The 21,666-nt window shown below is 38.0% G+C and overlaps 1 protein-coding gene across 1 annotated transcript in view; it reads right to left on the bottom strand.

The window, feature by feature from the left end:
- Positions 1 to 20,946, bottom strand: part of LOC127952664 (hepatocyte cell adhesion molecule-like) — a 44,864-nt gene extending 23,918 nt beyond the window's left edge. The window contains exons 1-3 of the mRNA XM_052551319.1: positions 20,701 to 20,946; positions 19,990 to 20,310; positions 19,553 to 19,873 (exon numbers count right to left, since the gene is read on the bottom strand). Of these exons, the coding sequence (XP_052407279.1) occupies positions 19,553 to 19,873; positions 19,990 to 20,310; positions 20,701 to 20,755 (697 nt within the window). The 5' untranslated portion in view covers positions 20,756 to 20,946. The remainder of the gene's footprint in view (positions 1 to 19,552; positions 19,874 to 19,989; positions 20,311 to 20,700) is intronic.
- Between the last annotated feature and the right edge of the window lie 720 nt (positions 20,947 to 21,666).

A 21,666-nucleotide genomic window follows, 5' to 3' on the forward strand; every position in this document is an offset into this window, starting at 1 on the left:
CGCTTCAGCGGCGGTCGTTCCTGTGTCGAGTGGATTGCACCATTGAGGCCATTCTGATGCAACGTTATGATGGCTGCACGCGTTACTATGCAGGTAAAGAAATTGAAAACATTGTTTCTTGAAACATTGTGCCAATGTGTTATTGAAAACACTATATAATTAAGATTACCAGAACAACATCCTCAATGTTGGAGGTAAAATGTTCTTTCTTCGTTAAACCATCATGTTAGAAGAATGTTTTATTAAAACATTTAATCACATCGAGCCTCGATGTTTGTATAACGTTCTACTACTATTTGTTATCTTGAAACATTGTCACAATGTTTTATTGACAAAATCTTATAATCTTACTTCTTGAGACCCTGCGGCCTCATATGAGGACATTATATTTTTGAGAATTTCTCTGAGACCGTTCATGCCACAGTTTTAGGTCTGGATGTCCTGTACAGAGCACATTCAGGGCTTGACAGAGATGCCAAATGATTGGATGTTTCACATGACCACTCCCTCTCCTTGGTCATCAAAATGTCTGAAATTAATTTAGTGACACTCTTATGGAAATATGATAATATTTTGTAGTTATCATTTAAATCTGTCTAATTTTTAATTATGTGTCATAAATCAACATCTCAGGATGTTCAAATGTTATGGTGTTTCAAATCAAAATATGACTTTCTGTTACTAAACAGGACATAGATTTCATACATGTCCTCACATGAGGACACCGGGACTAAAAGCATGTTTATTACACATTTTTGGAGACATAACAAATGAATAGAGAAAGAAATCATATTTCAATATTCTATGATTGTGAATTTTCAATATTCAATTATATTATGTTGTGGTGGAAAAATTCATTGAACATTGCTTCTGTATACCCATATATGCATGTGTTTTTCCTTTCTGTTCTTGTGTGAATTTTTATGGCCTAAGAGTAATGGCAAACAGGTGATTCAAGGAGACGTGTGGGTTCAGAAGGGTGACACCTGGGGGGAAAACAGATGTCTGAGAATGACCTGAGAGGGTCATTGGGCCATATAGTAGGGGGACAGTAGCCGCATTTCCACTGTCGGGCCAGTGCGAGCCAGGGCTTAAAGCGGGCCGGGCGGGGCTCAAAGCCTCGGGCCAGTAGCACCGAGGCCAGAGTAGCGCAGGGTTTCCACAGGGGAGCTTGAAGCTCCGCTGCTCGTCACTAAAACACGCCCTTTACACGCCTCTCAGAACAACGTCATGCAACCTCATTATTTCACTAACAAAGAGAAGTTATCAGAAAACTAAGAAATAAGTCACTGGAACATGCGCGATCACAAAACGAACATGATAAAAGCGGCCGTTTGTTTGCATGCTTTGTTATTCAAATTCAAAAGCATGGATGTTTTAACTATAGAATAAGTGATACATTGATCATAATGATTTAATTTATCAAGACTCAAAATTAATCGCACATAAATACACTTTATATTTTATTTATTTATTTTTAACGTTTATGAAAATAGCCTGCTTATTCAGTAGAGTCTGTTTCTGTTTATTTGTAGTCACAGTGGCCTGTACGTCACATTAAGAATGAATGATATCTTTATTTTTATAAAGGATCCCGAACAAAAACATTATTATATTTTTATAATAGGCAACATGAGCTAAACTCCCGAGACGAGGCTTGTGATAGATAATATAAGTTAGTAAATACACGATTGTGATAGAGAATAAGAAGCTGACGTCTGATTTCTTCAAGAGGTCATATTTTCCATGTTTAATGTTAATGCCCAGCGTGCATAGTCTTTTACATCGCTTATAAATATTTCTGCCCTGTATGGTGATTATAATCCACATTGGATCAAGTTATTTCAAACACTCGCTGCTGACTGAAAGTGAGTTTTGAGCTCAACTTATTTAAATAAAGCGTTTAATGCTGGCGTTATAGCGGCTATCTTTCTGAAATGATCCACAGCGCAGACTCTCTATTTTTATAAAAGCTCCCGAACAAAAATCATTATTATATTTTGATGATATGCAACGTGGAGCTAAACTCACGAAACAAGACGACAGATAAAATGTTATTTAATAAATACACAATTGTGACGTCTGATTTCTCCAAGCGGTCATATTTACCATGATAATGTTAATGTTTATCGTGCATAGTCTTTTACATCGCTTATAAATATTTCTGCCTTGTTTAGTGATTGTAATCCACATCGGATCAAGTTATTTCCATCACTCGCTGCTGACTAAGAGTGAGTTTTGAGCTCAACTGATTTTAAAAAGTCTTTAATGCTGGTGTTAAAGTTGTTTTCTTTCTGAAATGATCCGCGCTGACGCTCTCCAGACACGGAGAAACTCCGCCTTTGGTCGTAACCCCTCCTCTAGCCCCAGCTGGCCCGCTTTGGCCCAAGGATTTCGTCGGGCCGAAAAAACCTGGCCGTTGGCCCCAAGGAAGCCCCGGCGAGGCACGATCAAGCCCCGGAAGTGACAGTGGAAACGCGACTGGCCCTGGCACGCACTAGCACGCCCGGTCCTAGCTCCATAGTGGAAACACGGCTAATGTCTGAGGATGACCTGAGGGTGTCACCTAAGTCCTAAATGTGTGAGAAACAGCCCATAGAGAGTGTTCCTTGTTATGTGTGGAAAGTTACAGCTGTTCAGACTGTGTAACCTTGAAAGAGCAGAGGTATATAAGTGGAGGACTGCCCTCTTCCTGGGTCGGTTTCTCTCTGCAGGAACTCAGTGTTGCTGTATGTCTATCTGACCTTCTTTGCAAAGAATAAAAGCTTTCTTTTTAATTATACCTGAGAATGAGTCTGTCTCTTATGCTGACGAGAGTTGATTTAAATTTTGCCACGACAATGTATTATTATGAAAATCTTGTCAATTATTACTCCCATTATTACACTTCTTTTTTCATTACATGTTGCCCCAAAAACACATTAATATGCAAATTAGATTTAGTTTATAGATGCATTGTATATAATGAGAAAACACATTAATGGTAATTTTACACACATTTTGCAGAAAGAAAAGTGGTATATTGAATCATTCTGTTATACCATAGTTGAGAATCAGCTTTATACAAAGTTTGGTTAAAAAAAAAAAAAAAAATCTTGAACATTAAAAATGTATCAATTGTTTTTGCATATGCATTTTCATTCATGTCTTTTCATTTTTTAAGAAATTGAGTCCCGATGTCCTCGACCGAGGACATAACATAACTTATGAATGAAATGCATGAATGCAGAGCACAAGGCTGCACTGGGAAATCCTGTGAGCGATGCATGACATGCAATGTGCATCTGTGCTTGCAAAGTGAACGAAACTGCTTTGGGTCTATCATAATGTGAAATGCTGCAATGTCCTCACATGAGGACATCTTTTTCTGTAAAAACTACTTCCTGTACAAAAACAAATTTTAGGTATTATACTTATTAGGTCCTACATATCCCAAATAGCAAGAACAATTGTAAAATGCACAACAGGCAATCTCTCGGGTCTCAGGAGGTTAACCTCCTCAAAACATCCTCATAAAAGATAAAATGTTCTATCTATTGTTAGACCGTCACGTTAGAAGATATATATTTTTTTTAAGCTGCAGCTACTATGAACCAACTAACTCCTCCTAACACCTCTGTTCCAAGACCAGCCCATTATTAATTTTACATAAAAAAATAAAGAAATGTTAATTCTGTTCTCAACTTGTTCTTAAAAAAAAAAAAAACACACACACACAACATAAAGTACCGATAAGAATAACGTTAAAGTACCGGACCGTTAAGCAGTATCGGTAAGAGTAGTAATACCGTTAAAACCTTAACGATACCCATCCCTAGTTCAGAGTTCAGTGATTTTTTTCCTATAGTGTTTTTTTTCTCTCTCAATCACATAAACAAAGTACAATATAAAAAACAAAACAAAATGAAAAACAAATAACTATATCCTGGGTGCACCCTCTGAATAAGTTTTCATATACCAGTAATCACAATCACAATCAATGTATTCAATGGAACACAAATTGAAGAAAACAATCAGCAGTGGTCTTACATTTAACCCACTTAATGCAGTATTTCAAGTTCAAATGGAATATCCATTGGAATATTGATCAGTCTTAAACTTTCTCATTTGTGCTCTTGAGATGTTTCATCCCCCCCCCCCAAAAATAGTAATATAGGCCTATATCAGTCTCTGTAAATTAGTTCTCTTACTTATCTCAGGAAGAAATAATAGAACTGAAAATGGTCCTTTCCTCTAAGCTCGTGATCCTTTCAGAATCGAAGTGGGAGGCTCGCCATCAATTAAGGAAATCCATCTTGAACAAAACATTCACAAAAAAAAAAACCCTGGCCTGATCACAGACCAGAATATGCATTCAATATTGCATATCAATAATGCGTTACAATTAATTACATAACACAGAAAGCAAATACAATACATACATGAATACCATCATCATAGTAAATGACATTATATTCAATTACCTGTTCATTCACGTCTTTCTTTTTTTTTTTTCACAGGCACGCGCGCTCAAAATGGCGTCAGTGATGAACACTTAATACACCATGCGGCCTGAGACAACCACACTGCAAATAAACAATCCAACCAATAAAACATCACAATATAACACAATTTTGTCTCGTATGCATAAAACAAATAAACCACTATCACATTCAATGTGTTGTCATTCGTTTTTAAGTCTAATTATAAACTGGTAAACTCACAGAGTCAAATTGTAACCTCTGAAATGCCCGATCGGCACAATCACACTGGATCATCCAATATTGTGTGGTTACCCTCTGATTTATTTGGTTTTTGTGAACTTTTAACAGTTTAAGGAACATATGTTTCTATTTTTACGCTCTCGCGTCAGATAACATTTCTCCGTCACTCTGCATCTGCCTTCCAACGTGATCTGAGCAACGCGATCAGTAAGCAAGGAGGCGGGGCCAACAACCCAGCGCTCTGATTTGTTGTTACTCATTTCTAAACTCCAATCAAATATACATATATTTATATAGATGTATTTTTATGCAGAGTTTCACATGTATGAAAAATCATATTATATCCAAGCAACATACAAATAAATAATATTTGTAAAACTTATTTAACCAGGGTTACACTTTCCCCCCCTGAAATCATGCAAGTCCCTTTGCATGCTCGGAGTGGCTGATTAGTTACTACATTGAGTGAAACGTCAGGTAAAATAGAAAGGGGACCTGGATTTTCAGCACCATTGAGAGAGCTAACAAGGGCAGTGTTTAACCCCTGAAACAAAGATTGAACAACAAAAGACAGGGGGTTTCCAAGCTGAAAGTATTTAAGTCTCTCAGGTTCCTCTCTCTGCCTACTAGAGCGTCTGAGTGGAATATCCGAATTATGCCCCTCGGTTTCTGACTGTTGTTCTCTCCCTTCAACAGGGACATCTGAGATTTCAGCAACGTTTGTCGCTTCAACTTCACCTTCACTTCGAACAAGTAGGTCTTTTTCGGTTTCAGTTGAGTCTTTGTCAGGTATGTTGCTTGGTTCAGGGACTCCTAGGACATCAACAGGTGAGTCGTCAACTGGAGTATCAACAGGTAAGTATTTGTCTGGAGCATCAACAGTTGAGTGTTCAACTAGACTGTCAACATCTGGGGTTTCTTGGTTAGTTGAATCAACATCAGAAGAAACATCCTCAGTTTCCTTTGATCTACAGTTATCATGGATTGTAGAGAATCTTACTGTTTCCACAACTGGAAAAGCATTATACCTTCCATTAAGATCTTCATCCTCTGAGTCAGCGAATGAGTTATCATCATCAGATGGTGGAATACCAGGATTCTGGCACGTTCTGGGTTTAGAAGTAGGTTTGGTCAAAGTAGGGCTTGAGATTTCTGGAATTGGCAAGAACCCGCAAGGGAGCAGAAGATCTCTGTGAAGCACCCGAAGAGGACCATCCTTATTCTCAGGACGGACGGTGTAGACTGGCAAGTCAGCTGCTCGCTTTACTACCACATACACCTCGGACTCCCACTTGTTTGCTAATTTCTGCTTACCATGCACCCGAACATTTCTCACCAACACTCGATCATTGACTTCCAAGGAGGAATTTGTCACATGTTTGTCAAACCTGGTTTTGTTCCGCTCTGCACTCTTTAATGCTCTGCGGGAGGCAAGCAAATAGCTTTCTTCTAGATGAGACCTTAGATTCTTGACATATTCGGAATGGGATTTCTGTGGACTGTCTTGATATGGTAACCCAAAGGCAAGGTCAACAGGCAACCAAGGCTGGCGCCCAAACATCAATTCATAGGGGGTAAACCCTGTGACTTCGTGCAGTTATATGCATGAACTAATGGCTTGACAAAATCTCTCCAATGGGTTTTGTCCTTCTCTTCTAATGTGCCAAGCATATTCAGCAGGGTCCTGTTGAAGCGTTCCACAGGATTTCCCCTAGGGTGGTAGGGCGTTGTTCTAATTTTCTTAATACCTGATATCTCACAAAGTTCTTTGATTGTGCGCGACTCAAAATCTGGGCCCTGATCACTATGAAGGCGTTCGGGAAACCCATAGTGCACAATTAAGTTTTCCCAAAGACACTTTGCTACTGTCCTCGCCTTTTGATTTGGGGTAGGGACTGCCACAGCATACTTAGTGAAGAAGTCTGTTATCACTAAGATGTCTCTTGTGTTGCTTCTGTCTGGTTCTAAGGAAAGGAAGTCCATACAAACTAATTGTAACGGTCTGGTGGCCTGGATGTTGACCAAGGGTGCAGCTTTTTGAGGTATGGACTTCCTTCGCACACACCGACCACAAGTCCTGACCTCCTGTTCCACTTCAGAAGCCATTTTTGGCCAGTAGAACCGGGACCTGACCAGATCCAAAGTTCTCTCCATCCCCATGTGACCCATTTGGTCATGTAAACTGCTCATCACAGAGGATCTTAGTCCTTCAGGGAGCACCAACTGGTAAGTGGTGGAATCCTTGTCTTTCCGTCTCCTGTAGAGTACTCCGTCCTTTAATTCGAAGCGGTCCCACTCTTTTAAGAAATAGGGAAGACCAGGAAGTTCCTTCCTTACTGTTGGTGAAGGTTTTTCTCCCTACTCCAAATGCAAAATCACCTCTTGAAGAACTGGATCGGCTCATTGTTTGTCACAAAGGTCTTTTGAAAGGTGGGGTATAACAGGTAAATAATCAGAACTATCCTCTTGTTCATAACAATCGGGAACAGCATGGGGGCATAGTGCAAGGGAGCTTACGAGAGCAATGCCTGGGCCAGCATCAGCTGACTGCCTAACCAGGTGCTTCTCATAGATAGCCTGGACTACATCGTCCGAGGTACTGACAGAATCTTCAGTGTTTGTTAGCTGATGCTGTATGAACTGTTGGATCCTTTTGTGCTCCTTTTGGGACAAGGGGTTTTCTGGAAAAGGCTCTTGAGGTCGCCTAGAAAGGCTCTCTGCATCGATGTTCAGCTTGCCTGCCCTGTACTGCAACTTGAATGAAAAAGTGGAAAGAGCTGCAAGCCACCGATAACTAGTAGCATCCAATCTTGCAGTGGTTAGAACATGCGTGAGAGGGTTGCTATCTGTAATGGGAGTGAATTGACTGCCATAAAGGTAATCGCTAAACTTTTCCGTTACTGCCCATTTAAGAGCAAGGAATTCAAGTTTGTGGGCTGGATACCTTGACTCACTGTGCGACAGCCCTCTGCTCGCAAATGCAATTGCACGCATTTGCCCACCTTGTTCTTGATACAGGGCAGCTCCCAACCCTTTGGTGCTGGCGTCTGTATGGAGAAAGTAGGGGAGTTTGGGGTCAGCATAACCCAGGACAGGTGTGCTAGTTAGCTTTCCGATAATGGACTGAAAAGCTTCCTCACATAGGGGCGTCCAACGACTCCCAAAGGGCTCCTTAGGATTGTAGTACTGACCCTTTCTGTCACTTTTTTTTTTTACTTTTCCTTAGCGGTGGATACCCTGACGTAAGATCATTGAGTGGTTTCACGATCCTCGAATAATCCTTTATGAAACGGCGATAGTAGCCGGAAAAGCCCAAAAATGACCTCAACTCTTTTAGGTTCTGGGGACTCGGCCAGGTTTTTAAGGCTTGTATCTTTTCGGGATCTGTCTCAACTCCATGCTCTGACACAATGTGTCCTAGATAGTGGACGGAGGTTTGGAAAAATTTACATTTCTCCAGAGAAAGTTTCAGACCGTACTCTTTGAGGCGAGATAGAACATTTATGAGCCGTCTCTCATGCTCCTCTGGAGTGTCAGAGAATATTATCAGGTCGTCCAAAAAGACAAGTACTTCCTTCAGATTAATGTCCCCCATACACTTCTCCATCAATCTTTGGAAAGTACTTGGTGCGTTGGTGACACCTTGGGGCATACGGTTGAATTCCCAAAACCCCACTGGACAGACTAAGGCAGTTTTGGGTTTGTCAGACTCCTCAACTTCTATCTGATAATATCCCGATTTCAAATCTAGTACGGAAAACCATTTGGAACCGGTCAGAGCAGAAAAAGTTTCCTCAAGATTGGGGAGTGCATATGCATCCTTCACTGTCTTTAGGTTTAATTTCCTATAATCAATACACAGCCGTATATCTCCGTTTTTCTTTCTCACCACCACTATGGGTGAGGAAACGGGCGACTCGGACTCTTGTATGACTCCACTTGCCAGAAGGTCACGTAGATGCCTGCGGACTGCCTCAACATCTTGTGGGTGAATTGGCCGTGCTCTGTGTTTAAAAGGAGTCTTATTGTTCAGAGTTATGCGATGTTTCACCTTCTGAGTGTGCCCAAAGTCTAAGTCGTGCTGACTGAAAACTTCTGGCATTTCTCTGAGCTTTTTAGTGATACGGTCCTTCCATTCCTGTGGTAATGGGGACTCACCAAAATTTAAAGTTAAATTAAGCTCCTGAGCAGGTAGGTGCTTATCTACAGAGGTGTTTGGAGGAGGAATTACGGATTTGATCGCATGGAGTTCTGCTACTATACACCTTGGTGGGATAGCTATATCATGTTCGGTTTCATTTGTGAGGACCACGGGTAAGTGGTAAGGTCGAGTTTTAGAGAGGGTGAGTAAGCAGCTTCTCACAAATACTCCACCAGGCAAAGATGAATTTGAGGGATGGTCCACCACAACACACTTATCAGCTCCACAGGGCACTGCAACGGAACCTTCCACAACTACTGTCTGACCTGCGGCCATTACCTCAGGCACTTTACTTTTTAACCGCACATGACCCAGAACACCATTTGTGTTTTGTTTCCATCTTGTTTCAAGTGTCTTCAAAATCACTCTGTAACCAAATGAAGCTGGTTGGTACGTTGGGGAATCTGCATTTGAATATTGCTCATAGAGAACATCCAAGGTGTTTGTGCCTATTAAGACCAAAGGTTGATTGTGAGATTTCACATCAGGTACTACTAGGGCTACGGTAGGCACCTCAACACTCATACCCAGGAACTCCTCAGGAAAGGTAATGTCTACTTCTATATAGCCTTCATACGGGACAGACAGACCATTGGCACATTCTACTTCCAAGATGTCATTGATGGAGTTAATGGGGTACTCTGAGAGATGCTGCTCATAAATGGATTTGGTGACTGTTGTGACTTGTAATCCAGTATCCAATAAACAATGACACTTTTCACCGGCTATGCTGACCTCCGCAATGCACCTAGCACCGACTAAACCCTTTGGCAGGCTAGCACTTTGCTTACTAGAAGATTGAGATTTGTTTGAAACATGTTTAGTAGCGGGACGGTTTGCCTTAAATTCAGCCCTTCTCTGTCCCGCAACAAGAGCTGGCTCTAGTTTAAATCAGGGTTGAAGGTAGGGTTCTGAGCGTCCCACTGAAGCTGCTTTTCTTTTAGGAGCTTGCGTTTGTAAGTGAAAAGTGCAGGGTTGGGTTCAGACGTGCAAGAAGATGCAACGTGGCCATCCTCGCCACATTTAAAACAGTACCATGGCCTGGGCCTGCCTGTTGGTTTTTATTGACTGGATTTGCACTCATATTGCCAGCAGTTCCTATCTTCGGTTTGTACTGTTTGTCTACTGCTTCTTGCGGTAGGAATTTCTTCTGGGTTTTTGGTTTGGTCATAAGATTAGCTAACTGACTTTGTAGTTTAGCAATCTGTTTCTTGAGCTCTTGTGTTTCAGTTGCAAATGAAACCACTCCTGGAGCTTCCCTTAGCTCAGGTTCTGCTGAGACCCACGTTCTTTGGGAATGCATCAGAGCTCTCGGTTAAGAAGACCCAAGATGCTGCTTTATACGAGTGACCTTTGCTGTATGTTTGTCTTCTTCTGTACGTAGCATGAGCAGAAACTGCGCAAAAGGAGGAGGACGGTTGCGCTTCTGCTCTAGCTGCAGATCAGTAATCAATTCATTATCCCAGCAACCTCTACAAAACTGCTTGAGCAGATGCCGGTCTGCCTCATCAGGAGTTATGCCACCTCTTTTGATAGTCGCCCTCAAGGCGGTCTGCAATCTATACAGGTAAGCGGATGGTTTCTCGCCGGCATCCTGTAGGGTATTCATAAATCTTGCAAGGAGCTCATCCCCATCCTCAACAATGCCAAAAGCAGAATCTAGCAACTGAAGATAAGCTGAGGATGGAGCTTCAGGGCTTAGATGTTTTATGACATCGGCTGCAGGTGGCAAAAGACTGTCCAATATCTTCCTGGACACATGCAGATCAGATAAGCCAGGGTCTTTCAGAACAAGCTCAACACTGGAGCGCCAAGTTTCATAATCAACCTCATTTCCAGGTCTAGGACATTTACCAGAGAACACCCTGAGCCTTGATTGTACAGGCCCTTGGGCAGCCACTTCACCACTCCTCACAACGTGTTCAACAATGAATTTCTGAACTTCAGGTGGGTTTAGTATTTTTTTTTTAGAGGGAAAGAGAGGTGGGGCGTTCGATTTAATAGGCTTGGGCTGTGACTGTGGTTCATCTACCTGACTCGGCTTAACAGGTGTTGCTCCAACACACTCGCCAGGGAGTTTTTGGGGTGGTTGCCCATTAGGATTTTCCTCTCCAGCCTCAAGATCAGTGGATGCTGGTGTGAGTTCTGCGCTCATTTGAGATAGCATTTGGCTCAATACTGCTTCAAAATTGGTTCCACTCAGTTTTGCTATTTCTTTCAGTCCTTCAAGGTAATATTGAGTAACACTACTGCCCAATTGCTGTGTAAAGACACTAGATAATGCCCTCACGTTGTAGGTGATACCTGGATCACTGGATAGCTGGTGAGTATAAGGTAGCTGAGGTTCTAGCATTTCCAAGGCTTGACCACTGTTATATTCAATTATTGTGCTCTGGTAAAATTCTGATTGTTTGTCACTAATGAAAATGGTTCTGGCAAAAGAACCATACTCTTTCAGGATGTCAATTAACCCTCTGGAGTCTAAGGGTATTTTTGGGGCCTGGAGAAGTTTTGTCATGCCCTGATATTTGTGCTTTTTCAGTTTCTTATAAATATCTAAATGGGTAAAGTCTAATATCACTGTAATCAGCACAAACTGGGCTATAATAATATGTGAACTGCATGCATGTACATGATTGTATTTTTGAGAAAAAAATGTTATGCATGGTTAGTGAAAAACTAAAAATGTTAAGTCACTTGAATAAGGCAATAAAACACATACATAAAATTGGTTGCCGGAAAAGTTGAGAACTGGAGCTTGTAGCCTAGAATTTTTCTTTCTAAATTATGTGAAAATCATCTTGTTTACTCATTCACAGAAAACAATATATTGATTTAAATTTTCTAAGACACTTTTTGTTGGTAAAAGTCATATGCGAGTAGGCGTCAACTATCATGAATATCATTGTGATTTACACCTGAGAAGACAAAGGCCCGCATAATGAGCTGCATAATGAGCCACTCATTCAACTGTGCCACTCTGAGGGAGGACTTACAAGAAAGAATGTGAGAACAAAATAAATCTATATAATTTTATGTTTGTAGTTTATTAAGAATATATTTAATTATCCCACAACATAATTTAATATCCACTTGGGGGAGCAGTTAAACAGTTTATTAGGGACAATCAAAGCTTACTTTCAAACAATTTTTTTGGCAACCTTACTCCAGTCACACAATCCTTCAGAAATCCTTTTAACAATCTTATTTTCTACCAAATAAACCCCATTTATTATCATCATCATTATCATTATTATTATTAATGTTGAAAAGAGCTGAGAATATTTTTCAGGTTTTTTTTAGGGGGAATAAATCGAAAGAACTGCATTGTTTTTACATTTGTTAGAGTTATCTCTATTTGACACATTTATATTATTTACATCAAGCTTTTGAATGGTATAGTATTTTATATTGTTATTGAAACTTCATAATGTTTCACTTGATTATACATTTAGTCAGGAATTATAGTTTGGAAAAAGTATTTGGAAAAAGTCTGACTAGTAAAATGTTTACACTTTATTTGAAAACTAGTACAAATAAATAAAAAGAGACGTACTCATGTTTATGATCCCTGTTGAATAAAGTGCTTCATTCTTTTTTCTGAGGAAATCCATTTCTCAAATCCTCAACCACATCACATCTTTTTGGGGTGAATTATGTCTTATTCCTCTCATCGCGAAGCAAACAGTAAAATAAAATAAAAACTTGAAGAACAGTCTCGCTGCCTTTTCTTCTGTGTGGGCGTATGCAAGCCGCGCGCTTCAGTTTGAATCTGAATAGCGCGTTCAGCGCGGGGGCGTGGTCACATTAGATATAATGAGCGGAGATATGAAAAATAGACATCGCGTTGTTTTCATATGGATTACTTTATCTCAGAATATTTGTTTTCGGCAGCACTTGTTTAGTTTAAAAATAGACATTTCACGCTTTCTATAGATATCTCTCTCATGTCTCTTCGTTGAGTATTCACGGAGTTACAGTTCATTTTAATGATGTGTTTGTACTAGTGCTGTCAAAATTAGCGCGTTAACACATTCGATTAATTTGAAATATTTAACGCGTTAAAAAAAAATAACGCAATTAACGCGGTTGCAGTTTTTTTTTTATTTCCAGTTGTGGCCTTGTGTGTTCAACGTGCAAAGAAATATGGATAAGACCAAGGAAGGACTTTTAGACGGAAAGTTTCAGTATAAAACTCTGCCGGATTACTCTTCAGTCTGCCACAAGAAACATTACTCTTCATTTAGTCTGCCACAAGAAACAGCAACATTAAAATCATGAACTCAAATGTCATTGTTTAAAAAAAACGTTAATAAGCTTAAACGAAAATAACGAAATAATTGTGTAGCGGAGTATTTTTTGTACACAGTGCCGCGAACTGTCAATCACTCCTGTACGCGTGCATCACTGTCCTCCTCAGCTGCAGCAACTTGCGCTCTCTCTCTTCATCAAGCTTTAAAACAAAAAGGGGACAAAAAGATCATATTGTCTTTGTGCATAGGCTATAGATTAATTAGATAAATGAATATCTAAATTTGTGCCTTGCCGTCTACGGTATTTTTTTAGAACTTAGAAAAAAGATGCTGCAGCCAATGAACAGCCAGCGGGGGCTGCAGGACGACTCAACCTCCGCAGACAATTTTTAATGTTTATCAGACAATAAATACTCAAGATTTTGCTTTAGTATAACTCACAACGAGTTTCACACACCTTCTCCGGCCACGTTGAGTTGTTGACACTTAACAGTGGGAAAAGCGACACATGCGCTATTCACTTGTATAACTTAAGGGTGAATGGGTAATGTAGTTTCTGCTCTGGGTGGGATGAATTAGGAAGCTTGCATTGTGAAGGGCGCTCTGAAAATCGGCAGTGCAGGTAAAAGATTAAAACCTCTATTAAAACAGATGTCCAAATGAGCGTACCGGTACGCTACAAGCACGTTCTGGGCGCATGGAGAGGTGGTGGCACGCTCAAGAGCTATATTTGGAAGTGGCGGTACTGAGTGCATACCGGCCCACTTAAAGCACTGGCAATGACTATACTTTGGAATTTTTTTGCAGTCCACTTAGAATTCAACATGGAAATCATTTTTGTTTTTTATTGGCATTGATTGTTTTGAAATTCAAATGGTACTTACATGCCTGTGTTTTTATTTCTGTAATAAATATGGCTTTCAAGCCAACAGTTAATTTGGAGGATATTGATGGTTTATTGCAGGTATGTTGTTTACATGAGAAAATCTGTGTTACAAGTTAAACAAAAATTCCAATAAACAATCATATTTTGAATTTAAATAGTTTCTTTGTCTTGAGTTTACATTAATTTTTTACATTTTACATTTACATATCCAAAAAGTTTCAGTCTTTTAATTGCGATTAATCGCGATTAATTTTAAAAAATTGTGCGATTAATTAGTTAATTTTTTTTAATCGATTGACAGCACTAGTTTGTACATGACGATCAGCGGAGACAAAGACTACAGACAGCGCACTTTGTTTGTTATCTTTAATTTATAAGTGCACAAAGGTTCTTTGTTATTATGTCTGTATCCAAAAAAAAACTAAACCCTTTACAGATTCGATTGATGTATTGCTCTTATCTGTACGATTAAAACTGAGAGTGTAATTTAAGATCTTTTCGGGGTTATCAGGAGAAAATGACTCAAAACGCATATATGCGTTAATCGACTCGAAAGGGTTATTAACTCATCACCACTCTCGGTTTTAGTCAAGCCACTAACAAATCACAGAGTTTGGGACCTTAATACCTTCTGCCTCAACTATCTCCATTTTTGTTTGTTAAGGATCAAAAGATGCAAATTAAATCAATTAATCTCAAATGTTAATACTCAGCAACAGTGCCACCTCCTGGCTGGCTCGCCACAATTGTAGCGGATATTAACTCAATAACTAACGGACCAGGAATATTAAATCAGAAGACTGTGTGGTACATAAAAGGAGGTGGTGGTGATACTGAGTAACAGGCAGAGACAGAAGGTAAGTTGAACCAATACACTTTACTTTGAGTTCAGTGATTTTTTTCCTATAGTGTTTTTTTTCTCTCTCAATCACATAAAAAAAGTATAATATAAAAAACAAAACAAAATGAAAAACAAATAACTATATCCTGAGTGCACCCTCTGAATAAGTTTTCATATACCAGTAATCACAATCACAATCAATGTATTCAATGGAACACAAATTGAAGAAAACAATCAGCAGTGGTCTTACATTTAACCCACTTAATGCAGTATTTCAAGTTCAAATGGAATATCCATTGGAATATTGATCAGTCTTAAACTTTCTCAATTGTGCTCTTGAGATGTTTCAGCCCCCCCCAAAAAAAAATAGTAATATAGGCCTATATCAGTCTCTGTAAATTAGTTCTCTTACTTATCTCAGGAAGAAATAATAGAACAGAAAATGGTCCTTTCCTCTAAGCTCGTGATCCTTTCAGAATCGAAGTGGGAGGCTCGCCATCAATTAAGGAAATCCATCTTGAACAAAACATTCACAAAAAAAAAAAACCCTGGCCTGATCACAGACCAGAATATGCATTCAATCTTGCATATCAATAATGCGTTACAATTAATTACATAACACATAAAGCAAATACAATATATACATGAATACCATCATCATAGTAAATGACATTATATTCAATTACCTGTTCATTCACGTCTTTCTTTTTTTTTTCACAGGCACGCGCGCTCAAAATGGCGTCAGTGATGAACACTTAATACACCATGAGGCCTGAGACAACCACACTGCAAATAAACAATCCAACCAATAAAACATCACAATATAACACAATTTTGTCTCGTATGCATAAAACAAATAAACCACTATCACATTCAATGTGTTGTCATTCGTTTTTAAGTCTAATTATAACACTGGTAAACTGGTAAACTCACAGAGTCAAATTGTAACCTCTGAAATGCCCGATCGGCACAATCACACTGGATCATCCAATATTGTGTGGTTACCCTCTGATTTATTTGGTTTTTGTGAACTTTTAACAGTTTAAGGAACATATGTTTCTATTTTTACGCTCTCGCGTCAGTTAACATTTCTCCGTTACTCTGCATCTACCTTCCAACGTGATCTGAGCAACGCGATCAGTAAGCAAGGAGGCGGGGCCAACAACCCACCGCTCTGATTTGTTGTTACTCATTTCTAAACTCCAATCAAATATACATATATTTATATAGATGTATTTTTATGCAGAGTTTCACATGTATGAAAAATCATATTATATCCAAGCAACATACAAATAAATAATATTTGTAAAACTTATTTAACCCAGGGTTACATCATGTTTTTGAAGTGCTGTCATGCAAGAGATGTCACAGGAATGGTTTATTTGCTAAGTTTCCTGGGTGAGGGAGTGAGTGGAAACTGGTGGAGCTGCCGAGGCAGGACATCAAACTCCAGAGAGAGAAAGAAGGCAAGTTTTCTCTTCTTGAGAGAATGATTAAGTACATTCTTCATTAGCCAAGAGAAAACGGTGGGGAAAAAATGGGTACATTACAGTGCCTATTGTCAATGAAACAACCCAATTTCTGTGGTTTTATTTTTGTGATGCAAGTTAAAAATGAAATTCATAATTTGTATTCATTCTTTTTGTGTGCGTGTAATTTATTTGTAAATGAGCTTGAGTACTTTCTGTACATTTTTTTTTTTTTTTGTATTTTTTTTTTGTAGATTCATGTGTAATTAAAAGGATCTTGGATCCCACCACCTATATACAAATTAAAAATAATTTGCTTGTGCAGTCAGCTTCAGGAAGATTGCTCAAGTTTGAGTTTGCTCATGCTCCAGTCTGTTGTGAATGCATTCAGGACCACTTGCAGAAGACCAATTGTTTTACTTCGTAAGACCTCAGTGTATGGTGAGGAGTATCCACAGGTATTAATTTTGTTTTGCCTGTGCATGTTTTTTAACTATCAATTGTTTCCATTGACTGTTTTATATCAATCACCAAGGACCACTGTTTCAGCTAATAATCTTTTAAGTTTTTACTGTAGAAAAACTCAGCTTCACCTTGCATGTCCTGAGGATGTGTAAATTAGCAGCAGGTTTTCATTTTTGTATGAACTCTTTTTAATGGGACATACGTTTCTATTCCTGCATTAAAAGTCCATGTTACCAAAATTTTAATCATTGTGAAGACAGAACTCTAGCAGTTGTAACAAATTGCTTAATATTATAGATGGTTATGTAATGAGAAATTTCTTGATTGTGCTCTAATGTTGTTAGGACTCTGATGACGATAACTAAAGACATTGGAATCCTCGTCATTGAGCATGAAGGCTCTCATCTTCTCTCCATCTCAATCCAGCCTCATTGAAGACCGTCACTGAGAAGTTGTGATAGACAAAACTGACGACTTGCCAAAAGCTATGAGCATTCTGTATGGACTTGCATACAATCTATGAAAAAATATATTCCAGTTCATCCAACAGGTACTTTTCATGAAAAAACAGCGCATTGTAAGGAAATGTGTGAAGCTGCCATGAGAAGCCACTTGTGTTTTGTTGTGTAAGACAATAAAGTGTGTTCTGTTAGTGCTCAGTTAATGTGTGTCACACAATTTTTCAAGGGATATAGCATATATTGTTAACTATGTGCTCATGTTTCTTCCACAAACGAGTTCCAATTGTCATGTTACCTTTTCTTTGGTTAACAATAAAAAAATGTGCATTGAAATCCGTTTTCCTTTTTTTTTCAGTTTATTTGAAAAAAGTTTCATAGAAAAAAAAATCTCAATTACATTGACATTACCTAAATATAACATTTATTACTTAAAAACATTTGTTAATGTTATTTGCTAATATATATTTATTTGTAGTTGTAACTTAGTTATTTATGCCACCTACAGAATAGTCCAAATAATAATCAATGTGAATTAAAGATTTTGTGTGAAGACTAATGTAAACTTGATTTGTCTACTGTATAAACTTAAAGTTCTTTGTTAATACAACTAAAGCGGTTTAGTTTCAATTGGTGTCAAAACTTAAAGTTTCATGCAACGGGTTTCCGCGCAATGTTCTAGTTGTCAACTAATTTGTGCTAAGAGTGTAGGGATACTGAGAAAATGCTTGAAAAAAAAAATCCTTTTTACTTGGAGAACACAACTGTAAATATGTATTAACCAATCACAATGTTAGACGTTAAACACGATTAACTTAACACGAGATTTGCTTTTCATTTATTTAGATGGATTTTATTTGTAATACAATGTTGCCAAGCATTAACATATGTTACAGTCATGCTAATAAAGCTTAACTGAATTGAAATAGAGAGGGAGAGAGAGAGCAGGCAACATATAAAGTATTTTCTTAAGTAGCATCAGTGGCCTGATCTCTAGCCATAATGTATTTTCACAATATAGACATATATGCACTATTTGTTAAATCATCAAAAATAATTACGTGATACCAAAATAACAATGCCTTCTGGAAACTTGCCTTAGAGATTATGAAGAAAATGCTATTAATCTTTTACTCATAAGCACTGCTTTTGGTCTGGCTTTATACATTTTCTTCTCAATGATAATTGCAGTCCAGTCAACTAGCAAAAAGGCTTTTTGAAAATAAGCTAAACACACATTAGTATACACATATCTTATAATTAAAGAGGGTATAAACAAGATACGTTGAGATAAAACAGAGGCCAAAAATAGGTTACCAAAGTTAGATCAGAAAGTGTTGGATGTTTCAAATAAAATGCAGATTATGATTTTGAGTCATTTTTACTTGGTGCTGATAGACTCCACGTGCTCTGTCTCTGTGCTGGTGCGTCTGCTGTTTGAACATGTAAACTCATTCTAGAAAGAGAGAATGAGAAGTATATATTTCTATAGTATCTAACTTAAATGTTGTACAGAAAAAGCAGTGTCAAATGTCACATCAAGCACAATAAAGCATTCAAAACACATCAGTATATTAATTTATGTGTTCACTGATTAAATAATTAAGTCAAGATATTCTCGTTTAACCAAACATTTCACACTGCTTACATTAATGCAAGATTTGTGGCTGTTTTCTCGTTGTGCCTCCTGTGTGTTGAGTGGTTGTACTTTCTTCTCTGTGTTTTGCAGGTTTATTGGTTGATAAACAGATTGATTGAAAGTAAAGGTCCTCTGTTCAGAGTTAAATAATTGTCAGTCACAATTTAACACAATAACACACTGCAATAAAGCTACATGTCATTCTTTAAACCCAAATATATATATATATATATATATATATATATATATATATATATATATTTTTTTTTTTTTTTTTTTTTTTTTTTTTAAAGCAAACAAACATAATTAAGACTGGAAAAACAGAATATAGACACTTATATATGGAAACCGAGGCAAAAAGACATTCAATATAAAAACACGAAATCACCTCTAAAGCAAGGCTGATACTTTTGTTGTTTTTCTAAATCTAGTTTAGTTGTAGGTTCCTCTGCTTGTTTTATAAGTTCATCGGTTGTATTTATTGTGTGAATTTGTGATTCTTAAATTATATAAACAATATAATTATAAACCAATATTTTCTTAGAACGTCATCTTCTTCAAGCAGTTCATCTTTTTTCAAGAACAATGTAAAACTGAATTTGTTCACAGACACGACTGCAACGCATCTAAAAATTACCTTGAACACGGAGTGTGATGTTGATGTGCTGTTGAGACGAGACAGAGCAGCGATATTCTCCCTGGTCCTCTTTGGTCAGATTTGATATTTGTAGAGAGAGATTTCCAGGAGAGATTTCATTTAACAGTCTGACTCGACCTGTGTCTCTCTCGCTCTGTTCATGTGGGTAAATCTCTTCAGAGTTTTTGTTTGGGGCAGTAAATGTCCATGTAAGTTGTTCAGGTTTATCCTGTAGTTCAGTACAGGAGCAGGGCAGAACCACAGACTCTCCTGAGTGTCCCGTTATTTCAGCCGCAGGTTTATTCTGATCCAGATCACACCCTGACAACACATTCACAGCTGTTATACTGACATTTACATTTACACTCAACATTTATGGAAAACAAACATCTAGTTTATTTCGAGAGAAGTATTTCAGGCTAAATGTTTTTATTTACCTTGAATTTTTAAGTTAATGTCTGTAAATGTATGTGTAGTTTGTTGAGCCTCACACCTATATAACCCTTCATCATTCTTTCTGAGGTCAGAAATGAGCAGAGACAGATTTGCCGGAGAACTTTGATTAAACAGCTTCAGTCTGTTCTTGTATTTCTTATCTTGAAATACTTCAGTCCACTGGCCTGGTCTATTGTAGTAGTGCTTCCAGGTGAAAGTCTTGACTGTAGACTGAGGGTGAGTACAGGAGCAGGGCAGCAGGACTGATCCACCTGTGTAACCTGTTACTTCTTTACGTTCTCTATGACCTGAAACATAACATCCTGCAGACAGACAGTTTCTTTCAGAACGGATCAATGTGAGTTTTATAGATTAACATAAACATCAGGAAGAAGTAACAGCAGAGATTTCATCACTGAATAATAATGCAACATGCATTAAAGTGTAATAAACTTTCACAAGTCATATGTTCATAATCATATAACCTTTAGTTGATTTAATCTTTACTGAACAGGGGACTCAAGTTGAGCTTTATGTTAAGGTCAGGTGTCTAGAGACGATATACCTTTATGAAAACTTCAGTTTAAATGGTAAAGAAAGATAACAATACTCAACTGAATCATTTAGCACTGCAACAGAATCACAATGATAGATGACTGATTAAATTACTCTGAATTTAGTCAGAATAAAAGTATTTATAAATCTAGACTTACCGTCAATAAAATGAAGCACAGAGAGGAAAAGACAGAAGCAGAAAGGAAACATCATGACTGATTGTCTGAACTCACTGAAACACACTTCACTCGTTCAGCAAGTGTGAGTCTTTACTCTGCTTCTTCTGGTTTTATTTTGAGTCTTAAGGAACTTCTCGCCATTTCCTTTTAAACAGTTGTCTATTTACTTCCTCTATGTCATGTTAAAATGCTGTCTTTATCAGGGTTTATCATGCCACTACTGCAGCTGATGATTTTACACAAAGAGCAAGCCAGTAGATTATGATCCACATCTAGTCTGTTTTGAGGAATAAACTGTTGCTTTGAGCTCAACAGAAATAAAAATATTTAAAGTCATAACAAACATACATTTGTATCTCAGTTAGCAAACAAAAAATAATGGTTACGTAGTGTTTTATATTTCTAAATTTGTTCTAAAAAGTTCTCTAAATGGCTGTTGACATGATGTTGTGTGATTTTGAAAGTGATGCATGATAAAATATTAGATAAACCTAGTGCTTCACATAGTTGACATTCATAGAAAAAGCTGACTTCATAAATATAATTTTTTTATTTTTCGTGCTGGTACATGATTGTGATGTGTGTGTGTGTGTGTGAGTGTGTGTGGTTGAGGTATATCCAATGTCATGTGGAAAACAGGTCCCCAAAAGGATAAGGATTTTGCCATTTTTGGTCCCCATGAGGAAAACAGCTTAGAAATCATACAAAATGTTTTTATTTTCTTTTATTAAATCTAAAAAAAAATGTAGATGTCATGATCCTGGTCTTTTCCCCTCTCTCTGTCTCCCTCTTGTGATCACTTACTCACTCTTTCACGCACACTTACCCACTCCTCCGCTCATTATCACTTTCAGCTGTCTCCCCTTTCATTCCCTCACCTGTCCCTTTTTGCCCTTGATTGTCTCTGCTTCTTATTCTCTTTCTAGCCCTGTCTCATTGTCGGAT

This window comes from Carassius gibelio, chromosome B3 (assembly GCF_023724105.1).
Source record: "Carassius gibelio isolate Cgi1373 ecotype wild population from Czech Republic chromosome B3, carGib1.2-hapl.c, whole genome shotgun sequence".
NCBI classification, from domain to species: Eukaryota; Metazoa; Chordata; class Actinopteri; order Cypriniformes; family Cyprinidae; genus Carassius; species Carassius gibelio.